At 44.0% G+C, this 11,952-nt stretch overlaps 1 protein-coding gene across 2 annotated transcripts in view; it reads right to left on the reverse strand.

Annotated features, from left to right (window-relative positions):
- The window catches only part of EPB41L4A (erythrocyte membrane protein band 4.1 like 4A), a 215,927-nt gene extending 207,754 nt beyond the window's left edge, over window positions 1–8,173 (reverse strand). Inside the window, exon 1 of one of the 2 annotated variants that reach the window (XM_019532471.1) lies at window positions 7,844–8,173. In XM_019532471.1, the coding sequence (XP_019388016.1) occupies window positions 7,844–7,942 (99 nt within the window). In that variant the 5' untranslated portion in view covers window positions 7,943–8,173. The remainder of the gene's footprint in view (window positions 1–7,843) is intronic. The other variant, XM_019532469.1, reaches the window with a different exon arrangement.
- Between the last annotated feature and the right edge of the window lie 3,779 nt (window positions 8,174–11,952).

Consider the following 11,952-nt stretch of genomic DNA (forward strand, 5'->3'; position numbering starts at 1 on the left):
AGCAGCCTAGCCTTTGTTTGTTAAGAGGTGCTATTTTTCAAAAATTGAAACTTATTCTGATTCTCAGTGGGCAAATGTTATTGTGATAAAAATATGCTGTTTTATTTTTCAAAAAGGCCTCACACTTCTTAAGCACGTACATGCAAGCATAGCAGAGTTTAAGCAAAATCCAGAGTAGTGCCCTAGATGAACTCAGTTCAGGTGTTGCAACACCTGAAAATCAGGTATTAGGCTTCACCTTATAATTCAAGTTGGCACCTCTCTACAGTTAATGGGGAGAGTTAGGCATCTCCACAGGGCAATTCACAAAAATCCACATCCTGTGAAAGATGCTACCTAGGGTTAGCCAATAGGAAAAAGGGGTGTATCCAAACTCCCAACCATTTCTAGGGCTTAGACAAGTGATGCACGGGTACACATTAAGCATCACTGTCCACTTAGAATTCAGAACCCAGACAGCTCTGAGGATGGGCATCTAAGAGGGAGAGGATAGTGACCACCTTGGAATAATAGCTAGTAAGTAGGGATATATTTGGTAGCCATGATGGTCCAAGACAAAAAGACATGCAAAACTCTAGAACCTGTGGCTCAGACATGATACCTTTTATTAGACTAACTAAGAAATCTCAAAAAACTCTCTTGCTCTGCAAGTTTTAGGGTGCACACACCCTTCCTCAGGCTCAGGAAAAATTACAGATGGTAAAAAAATCCCCATAGGTAATAAAACATTCAGAACCATGGCCCACCTCCTAAAGGAGTGCTCTAAGCACCAAGTTAAAGAATAGTCTGGATGGGGCATTCTCCATCCCTCTTATTGAAGAAACTGGGGCACTGTGCAGCCCAAAATGCAAGAATCATTGGCCCAAAAGGAGAACAAAAAAAGAGGGCTGCTAACTCTGTAGCTTAGTGGGAAGGAGAAGTCCTCCAGGTTCTTAAAACTTGTCTGCATTAAACAGTCACTAAATAGAAACAAACAATCCTGAGAACAGGGACTAGAACTTACGTCTACCCCCATCCCCTGGCAAACATTCACCAAGTGCCCTAACCAGGCTATGGTCAGGCTCCCTCTTCTTAGCTGTCTTTCTCGCTCCAAGACTCTTGTATTCCAATCTGCACAGCTGTCTAGGAATGGTAGAGGGTACCCACACCCAGCTTGGCATACTGCTTCATGGTTATAGCACTCTCCTTTGGGATGGGGTTTGAATCCCCTCAGGATGGAGAGGGCCCAGAATTCTCTAACCAACAGGTTATAACGCAGAAAGTGGGAACCACCATCACTACTTTTTCTCCTGGACATGTTTTCGAACAAAAATGACCTTGGCTACTGTACTTTGTGCCAAAATCAACAGTGTTGCTATACAATCAGCATACTTCTAGAGAACACCTAACTGAGGCAAAGTTCAGGTGCTACTCTTGATCAAAAAGCTTATGTACAATCTAGGCATCTAGGTACACAGAGAGGGACACTTCCATGTGTTTGAAATCTCAGGTAGGTGTTTAGAAGCCTAATGATTTTCATGGTTGCTGGACCAGGGGCATCCTAGATTCCTTTTTTGGATTTGAGTGAAATTTAAGTGCCCAAGTCCCATTTTAAAAACCTTACATACCTCTCAGTCTTCTCCTTGGCCCACAATATAACCTTCAAATGGTAAAATTCATCCCCCCCCTCAGCAATGTAGAGGGCCATGCAATAGTATGGACTTGTATGGACCACAAGTACAAACTGAGACATCAAAAATAGGGTTTAAGTAGGCATAGGCGTAAACCTTATTTTGCCACCAGTTTTGATGGCAACCACACAGTAAAAAAAAACAGGAGTATCTATTCAGTACATATAAATTACTTTAATTCTTACCAGTAATCATCCTGTACACAACTTCTCTTACTGCAATGCCATTGTTGACCTATCCTCACCTCTATGCTAATTAGCTAAAAATCCTAGTTCTGTAGAAAAAAATCCTAGTTCTGTGAATCTGATTCATTAGTTTGTGTCTTCTAAACAGATAAAAATGGAGTTGAACTTGATTTACCACTCTTTCCTTTAAATAACTGGATAGACTATAATTTACATACAGTGTAATAACTCAAAATCTGGTTTTCTGCAAGCATGAGACTCTTAGACTTGTTAATGCTGCCAGTATTCTTTGTAGTTAAATTATTAAAACGTGGTATGTGTAATTAACCAGGAGATATCTACCAAAGCAATTGATCAGGACTCTCCTGCCCAACCACCACTCCTCCCATTGAGCCTGGAGACCCTGGATACTACAGTAGTAGCAACATTCTCCCTTCTCTGGTATTCACTTCCTGACCCTAACCCTGGCCCTGGCCCTGAAGGGAAGGGAAGCATGGTGGGAGGAGTACTAGGAAAAAGTCTGGGTTGTGCACACTACATGCACCATGACAAGTGGTGGGGGCAAGCTGCCTGCCCAGATGATGTGGCACACGCAAAAGGGGAAGCTGAATTAGCCACATGGTGTATGACAGAGGTGGGCAGCCTGGCTGCCCATGCTAGACACACACTGGGTGGGGGCATGCATTGAGGAGGGGATCCCCATGTATAGCTGGCACAGTGTGCTGGACAGCCTGCAGCATGTAGCCTCCTGCTGCTCAGAAGTTGGACAGTCCTGAATTAGTTTCCACTAGTTTCTAGACTCGGGCACAACCTTGTGTAGAGGAATGAGTTTCCGGGAACATTTTAGGGTTTTTTGCTTTTACATTTGATTTATTTTTCAGCCCTATTTAATGAACAAACAATTTAAGCCTAGCTCTGAGATCTTTGCGTTAGTGAATTAGCAATGTTTTCCAAAGATGGTACTACTTATTCCAACAAAAAATGGAGACACAAAATAGGGCAGTTTCAAAATAACTTGATTTTTTTGAACAAATATATCAATTTTCTTCTTAATAACTTTGACTCCATTCCTAATAAAAGTAAAAACAGAATACTTACTGAGATCCTGGATCTTGTATTATAAGACACCATTTATTTCTGAAATTTTATAGTTAATCAGCAAAACAAAATATGTATTAAGAAAGCATTTTAAAAATGACTTACAAAGTAATGGCCACTAGTTCTTAAGTAGTCGGATTACAAATGGGTAACAGAACAAAACTATCTTCACTAAGTAAATCTGTATACAGGCTTAATTATACTATACAGCAGAATCATATATTAAATGTATACGCATTAGACAATACCTTTACAATCATCAATGACACATTTTGCATCAGTAGCAAATAAGCTAAGCCTGTTTAAACAAAGTTACCTCTACCATAAAACCTGTCTGATTACTGGTTACAGATGTGGAGGTTAGCCAAAATAACAGGATTGAAAAAAGTAGGTATTTTCATTTCCATTAACAACCAATTTCCAACCTATCTGTAGTACAGCACTAGGTTTTCCTTTTTCTTAATTGGTCACCTGAACTTCTTCCTTAGTTATTCTATTTGACAGGAGGAAATTGTGGCCCTAGCCTAAAAGTTTTACACATGAATAGAGCTATATACATAGAGAGATGGTATATCATACTCACAAAGAACAGTCTTTAACTTGGTTGAGATTATTAATAGTTTTCCAAATTTTGCATATTTCTACAATAAACTAGATCTCTAGGCACTGTATGCCAGGGCAATGAAAATGCAAACGAAAGTCATAAAGTTGGTTCCATGCAATGCTTTCTCCTGAAATGTGGCCTATCTTTACACTTAACAGTACACCTTTAAGGTAGACAGACAATCTTTACATTTTCCCATGACTGAGCTCTTTTCTTAATGATGATGATCCAAGAAAAGTGAGAGCGATGAAATGCAAGAAATAAAAATCAAGTATAAAGAAAACAAAATCATAAGTCAGGGGTGTCAAATATATGGTCAACAGGCCAGATCCAGCCCAAAGAACTGCTTCATCTGACTACCGGAAGCTGAGAGAACAGCCTGCCACAGAATTTGGGGTCCTTGGACCCCAATAGACATAGCAATCAGCAGCAGCTAACCCAGCTCCACACTGTCACCCAAAAGCAGAAGCTTCTTGCTATATGACTCCAGATCCGCACAGACTCCCAAATGCAGCTCCATGCCACCACACATGCCCAGCTCTGTGCTGCCACCTAGCAAGAGCTCCACAATGCCACCCAAATGCAGACACATGCCACTGCCCCTCTCTGGACCCACACAGCTGTCTGAATGCACTGCAGTCGCTGCTAGCCCCACAGATCCAGCCCAGGAGGAGCTCATGTGGTGCAGATCCATCCCAGAGCCTGGGATGAGTTTGACACTCCCCCTTATAAAACCTCCAGACTAAATGTGGTCCAGTGGACACTAGCATGGGAGTAGGAATCAGGAGACTGAACGCTAAGTGGTCTTGGGCAAGCCATTTTTGTCTTCTCTACAAGTCATTCTCCCCACCTGCAAAATGGGGATAATTATACTTTCCTCTCTTTGTTAAGCACTATAAAATCTCTGGATAGAAAGTGCTAAATATTTTTAAACTGGATTCAAACCTAAAAATCTTATGTACCTCTGCTCATTTTGTTAGTCTGAAGCACAATTTAAAATCTATTCCTATACTGATAGTTCTTGTATTCATGCGTTCCTCAGCAGTCATGATTATTATCCTACATGGCCATGTGCAACTATCACATATAATAAACCTGCAACCTACACCAAGAGAAACATATTGCTTGAAGCAATATGGTGGCAATTCCTTGATAAAGTAACATTTCTCCTTTCTCAGGCATTTACATCAATATCAAATCCAAGATCCACTTGCAGTTCCTTCAGATTTATTTTAAAAAGCTATCAAACTGATTAGTATATCCAGGAGGAGTCACTTGGGGCTCAATCTTTCTCCCATTGAAGAAAATGGCAAGACTCCTTGTGACTTCAGTGGAGGCAGGAGTGAGTCTATTATGATCTAGTCCACCAACTGACAGCAACCAAGTGAACAGTTATTTAAAACAAGACACAGCTTTTGTTTCTAACAGACCCATATCCATTTGGGGGAAAGAGGTGGAAAGAAATGCTGCATTTTCTGCACCACTGCAGGCCTAAAGATAACGTGAGAACAGAAGAAAGGACAGATCCAGGACTTGAAGCTCTAATAAAAGCTTTGATTCAAAGCAAAAAATGCAAGCTGGAAAAGTTTACTGAAAAAGTACAATTTAATAATGCTTTTGTCTTGGCCTAAAGTAAACCAAATTAAGCCCTGAATCTCTAAATACATACATGAAAATGGTTATTAATGTGATAGTGTTTAGAACTGAAATAAGCCACTTCTGACTTTCAGTCTAGAGAACAATTTTTAAGTTAATTTTTCAGTAAAATACCAAATGATAGAATGTATTCCACTTACATTTATTTGAGAAAATACAAAACTTGCTTACCTACATAATAGCATTTCCAGTCACAATTCTTTTGCCTCCTGTTCGCTTTCCAACAAACTATAGTTATCTTCATAGCTCAAGTGCTAAACCACTTTAATACATAAGAACCCTTTAGTCCCACCTCTACTTTGTAATGTAACTGCATTTAACAACATAATTTGTGAAACTAAGAGCCTTCAATTTCAAGCTGCCTTGAAATGACTATGTTTTGTCCATTTCAAGGCCACAATGAGAAGCATAAGAAGTCTGCAGGTGCAAACAGCTTAGTAGGCTGTTCCTCTAATTCAGTGGCTTTCAACCAGGGTGACATGGCACCCTGGGGTGCCTTGAGATGTTTCCAAGGGTGCAGTAGATTGCCACACAATGTCAGCACTGTTAGGCGTGCAAACACGATTCACAAGATGAAGCCAGAGATTTCAAATAGGAATCCATAATGTTAAAAACATTCTGACCTTTTTTGGTCTTTCTGAGTTCTTTGCAGCAGAAGCATTGCTCTATTTTTTTATATTAAAAAAATTTAGTAAAGGACTAAAAGCTGGCATTTTCTGAGAGGTGCATCAAATTTCTCAAGGGGTGCCTCGACTCCAAAAAGGTTGAAAACCACTGCTCTTAATAATAAGCATTGAGGTGGCATAAGTGCTTAGGTCTTTTATTCACACCCGAGGCAAAGGCACATAAAATAATATGCACTGTATCACTATGTTACAGTAAGATAAGGACAAAACATATTTTAAATGGAAGTTTTAGTTTAACAGAATAAGTTAAAACTGACCATTCCTTTCATTGTATACCCTACAACTCCAATCCCAGGAGAGATTTACACATGTAAAGCCTTTCTTCTTCGGGGTCCCAATTTCAACAGGACATCAGACAGGTTTGAGGAGCCAAGCAAACCAATCCCCTCTAAGGATCTATGTCTATGATGATAACCGTATGTACAGTTTGCAGCATCTTCCCCTTACGTCCTTGAATGTCTCTCTGTCTTTATAAGCAAAGGGTAACGTACTTTAGCAAGTTTTGTTAATGTATATGCATAAGCTTTATAAACCCAAGAACTGACATTTAGTCTTTGAAATCCATGTGAACTGAAGTCAAATGCCACTGGGGTTTGCTTGCTACTCAGCTAACTGTGGACTTGAACTTAATTTCAGCTACCGGACCATGGCAGTGTGTGCGCGCAAGCAACTACCACTGCAGTTGGAAGTACTACAGGCTACAGTTAGGACTACTCAGCATCTTTAAATAATATCTTGTTTTCTGCTACCCATAATTTTAACAAGCTTTAACCATTCAGGCTAAAACTTCCCATGTCTGGTGCTTGCCTCAGGCTGACTCTGATTGTTCAAAGCTTTCAGCTAAAACAGATCAAGTGTTTCCAAGAACAAGTTTAGGGGAAAAACACTTCTTTATTGCCCGTGTTAAAAAAATAAATGTTACACCCATTTTGAAAAGAAGCCCCAGGACCTCTTTATTTTGAGGTAAGAACTTCAAATGGGGCGAAGGTGTGACCCCCTGGTCTAGTGCATGGGATGTGCCTTTTCAGCTGACCCCATGTCAATTCACCCAGATTTGACCAAGTTCAAAGCATTCTCAACTCTCAAGGGCTCAGTAGAAACTTGCTAGAATTCAGCAGCTGAATTCTTTGAAGAATTCACCTGCAACAAGGATGTTCCAGCATCACAGAGCTACACACGGACCAAACGCTGCGCACGCTGGGCTCAAAGAGCAACAGAGGCAGCAGGGTGGAATAGGACTGGTCTTCCCATCCCTGTTCCTTTCTAGGGTCCACAGTGGGGTTGCCAAAATGAAGTGAAAAACCAAGAGATAGCATTTTCCAAGGGCTGCCTCCAGCCTTGAGGGAGCCTCAAGTTCATCGGTGCCTCCAGTCTCTCAGGGGGTGCCTCAAGCCTAAAGAAAGGTTGAAAACCACTGCTCTAGGAGCAGAGAGCCGCAAGACTGGGTTCCTAATGCTCTTCCCATGAGCAGTGTGGGAGAGGAGAAAGCAAGGAGGGGTGCAATGCTGAGAGGAGAGGCAAGTTTAATGGGGGGGGGGGGTCTTTACCTTCTGAGCCCTGTCCTCCCAGGGAGGTGGGGAGGAATTGGTATCAGATCCACATGGACAAGTTGAAATCTCTGAGTGCCCTATTCCCCGTTTGAACTGCTCCCTATTTGAAACCCCTGGGTTTCTCTCCGGGGTGCAAAGAAGCAGAATGCCCTGCCCCTGCTTCCCCTGTGCCAGGGTGGGGTCGCGGGGCTGCGCGGTGCCAGGTTGGAGGGCCGGCTGGGGCGGGATGGCGCGGGGAGGGCTGGGCGAGGGCTGCCTCCCAGCCCCGCTTCTCTAGCGGGAGCGCTTCAAGATGGCCAGCACCTGCCGGATCGATAGGGCGAGAGCAACTCGGGGCCGGGCGTCCCGCGCGCTCGCGGCCGTGGGCTGCCTCGCGCGGGCGCCGCACACTTACCTTGATGCCCTGCTGCTGCGCGGTGAGGGCCAGCTTGGCTTCGTCCAGCAGCAGCACCTCGCAGTAGAACTCCTCCGGGGCGGCGCAGAAGCAGCCCATGCCGGCGGGGCCGGGCCGGGCCGGGCCGGGCCGGGCGCTCACCCCGCGCCCTGCCACGCGAGCTCTCAGGGGCAAGCGCCGGCTGCCGCCTCCGCCAGCATCTGGCGAGCCCGCTCCGGGGAGCCGGCCACGTGTGCGGGGCGGGCACCACCTGCAGCCGCGCCCGCCGCCCTCTCCCGGCAGCCGCCGCTCAGCTGTGTCCGTCTCCCCGGGTGATGGTGTCAGCAGGGCGGCGGCTTTACCCCGGCCCCGGCGGCGCAGACGCCGCTGCTCCTGCCTGCCTGCCCTGCCCTCAGCTCCGCTCCCCTCCCCTGGAGGGCCGCGGGCGCGGAGCGCTGAGGCAGCAGTGACCCCTGCTGGGCCGCCGCTGCCCCGCTGCCTGCAGCCGCCAGCCAGGGGCACGGGCACGGGCAGGTGCCGCCGTTCGGCGCTGCCGGCAAACTCGCCTGCGAGGGTCCCTCAGCGCGGCCACCCTGCCCTGCCCTGCCCAGCCCGCGAGCGGGGATCGGGGGACGGCAGATCCCCGTGTCGGGCTGGCTTCGCGCCTCCGCGGGGCCCGTCGTCTCTCACGGAAACTGGAAGGGGGGGGGCTTTAGGCTCAGGAATTTTTGTGCTTCAAGTGAATCTCTCTCACACGCACACACACAGGTGTTTGTGCTTCAAGTGAATCCCACACACATGTACACACATGCAGGTATTTCTGCTTCAAAAGTGAATCATGCACGTGTACACGCACACAGATATTTGTGCTTCAAGTGAATCCCACACGTACATACACACGCAGGTATTTGTGTTTCAAAAGTGAATCACACACGTGTACACACAGATATTTGTGCTTCAAGTGAAGCGCGCACACACCACACCTCTTCTAAGAAGGCCTCATGGCAGAGTTTGGTGCTCAAGGCACTCCTATCTACTGGTCTCAGCCGATAAGCAGAAGCAGGAAGCCCCTTCCTGTCCATTTTGGCTCTGCAGCAATATATCCTAATAATGAGAGAAGTCAGGCTCCTTGAGCCTCACAGTCCTGCAAGAGCGTCCATGGTTGCAGGGGGCTTCCTTTTGCTTCAGATTCACACCCCTCTGTTCTCAGTAATGTTAGTGCGCGCACACCTGTTAGTATATGCCCATTGTCCTGTATTCTTTTGCTCAAGCAGAAAGCTAAGGCCCTGACCCCATCAACACCTGTCCATTCGCTCGACTTCGCTAACACCAGTGGTCCTACCAACTCTGTGTGTGTGCAAAACTGAGCAGACCCTGGGAGTGTTTGTCCCCCTCTAGTGTCTAGTTCGCACAAAGGAATTTGGTCTGAAAGGACACTTCCCACTAGACAAACTATACTAGCTTTTCTGCAACAGGCATAGAGAATGGTGGCAAATGGTCAGGGTGCTAGCCTCGGTCTTGGGAGACCTAGATTACATTTACTGCTCTGTCACTGACTTTCCAGTGTGAGGTAGGGCATGTCCCTGGGCGTTTCTGTGCCTCTGTTCCTTACCTGCAAGAATAGTGCCTAGGTGTGTTGTGAGGCTAAGCACATTACAGATTGGAAAGGACCCAGGTACTCAAGTGTCAGAGACTATAAGCAAGACAGTAGCACATATTATTAACTTGCAATGCTATTTTCAATTACCACAATCTATTAAATGGGTTACAAAGCTTCAAGTCATTAAAAAAGGGGAAACGAACTCAGAAATAACTTCCCCAAGCATTGCTTGTAGTTGGACAAGATGTTCTCAGAGGTAGTCTGGATGAAACCTTTTCTTTCTACATGTGGGACAGGAACAATTGTTTTCAGGTCCCTATAAATAATAGTCTGTTCCTGTCACAGTTCTGGTTATGGACAATTTTCCAGGAAAGGGATACTTGGTTGCTTTCCATTCTGTTCAATCTATCATTATCTCCCTACCTCTAAGAGACAGCACCATGATATCTGATCACCTGCTGGTAGCTTCAGTCACCACATATATATTTAGTCTCATATCCACTATCAGTGATTGGTGAGCTCTCCTTCTGGGACACTAAACTAAATATTGGGTTTGGAACACCCGGGGAAATTCAGTAATGATTCCCAGTGATACATTTCCAGGTCATGACCCAACAGCTGAAATGTCCTAACTTAAATAATTACAGGTTCTGCACCAATGTATATTTTGAAAACCTTAAGGTACCCAGCCTTGTGTTTTCAAAATCAACTGGGAAACACAGCTTTTTTTCCCTGGACCCTGAAAAAGATGGTGTAGTGAGAAGATGGCCCCTACCCCCAAAAGGTTTGTGCTTTTGTCCATTCCTATAGACAAGACTAAACATTCATAGCAACCAACAGAATTAAGAGCACTTCAGCAAACCTGAGGGTCAAAGATTAATTATAACAGGAAAATCTTGATGCTGTTCATATTTCAGCATTACATATTCACTTCATGACTGATTGCTTACGTCTGTCGTTCTTACTGATTTTTTAAAAATATAATTTAAAAAATAATTATCAAAGACAGTGCTTTCTGTTGTCATACTGTGTGAAAAATGGAAAAGGCAAAAAGAACCAAAGATGCATCCAGACATCTGCTTGTTTTCCATCAGAGTTAACTTTCTTCAACTTGACATAGATATATCGGAAACATCAATCAAAAACAAAAATATTTGTGGTATATAGATGGAAGAAAGGACCACAAGGAAGAAGCATCCTACAGCCAGTTAAGATGGATTATAATGTATGGTGTTATTTTCCATACACACACACACACACACACACACACTATCGACTAAACACACACACATATTCCTATCTAAGTTTTTCATCAAACAGGGAGGAAGAAAACTTATTGACATAGGTCTTCATCAAATGAACATTCATGAACATGCTCAAAGTTAATATGAACAAGCACGGGATTGGGACCTAAAGCCCATTTTGTCCATTGCTGAATCACTGATTCAACTCTACCAACATCCATTTCAGTCTGTAGTGATATTCCTGGATACCTGTATAATACTGAACAGTTTTAGCTGTAGGTATTTTTTTTTCTATAGACTTTCACACTTGCATAGAACTGTATGTCAGAGGTACCTTACAAGTTCACATACAGAAATGTATCTCACATCTATTGTACTCCAATGTATTGTACTTTTGACAAAAAAGCTGCAATACCTCCAAGAAAAGTTTTGGATACTTCAGTCTGTGGTAATGCAGCCATGGATTTTCTTAACTCTAGCACTGATGCTATTTTCCTTGTGACATTCAATACTTTACTAAGAACCTCTCTCACAAATCATATTATGGTATGAAACATTTTCTCTTCGTCCTTGCTCTAATGCTAAGCCAGACTCAGTTTATCTTGGTAACTATGGGCTATGTTGTTTCATTCCGCAAAAAAATTTATGGAAAGATAAATTTACTTCAGAAATAATTCTTTATTCTGAAGAGTATCCTCTAAATTGTACCAAGCAGGCAGAGAGTTTGGACCTTTAAGTCACTGAATATCTCTATATTTCCAATGAAATCCCAAGTGTTTGGGGCTTCTCACTATTCCCTAGATAGTATGATTCCTACAGTACTTTTGCTCCTGGTGGCTAAACGCATTGAGAGGAATGGTGAGGCATAGCTCTCATGCCCACCATTTCTCAATCTATAGAAAACCAGCTCCAAGGTGCACCTGCAAAGTGGGTTTTGAAGGGCTAGTGGAGGATCAGCACATATCATGCAGTTGCATCTTACTCCACCTAGAGACCTCATTATACTGCGTAGGTGGGGGACCAAACACAAGTAGCAGAGGAGAGCATAGAACCCTACATTTAGACACCATAAAGCAAAAATCGCCAAATACACAACCCAGAGAGCTTTAAGTCTTCAGGTTTGTCTTCCATTAAGCACACACCACTGAGAGAGCAGCATCCAGTGGTTATAGTGGACCCGGGAAACTATAGGCCGGTTAGTCTCACCTCGATCCTAGGCAAGCTGTTCGAGAAAATTATGCTGGCACACATCCAGGAGGGGCCAGCAGGAGACTGCATGCTTAGGG

The sequence above is a fragment of the Crocodylus porosus genome, unplaced genomic scaffold (genome assembly GCF_001723895.1).
Source record: "Crocodylus porosus isolate Cpor-Errol unplaced genomic scaffold, CroPor_comp1, whole genome shotgun sequence".
In the NCBI taxonomy this organism is placed as follows: Eukaryota; Metazoa; Chordata; order Crocodylia; family Crocodylidae; genus Crocodylus; species Crocodylus porosus.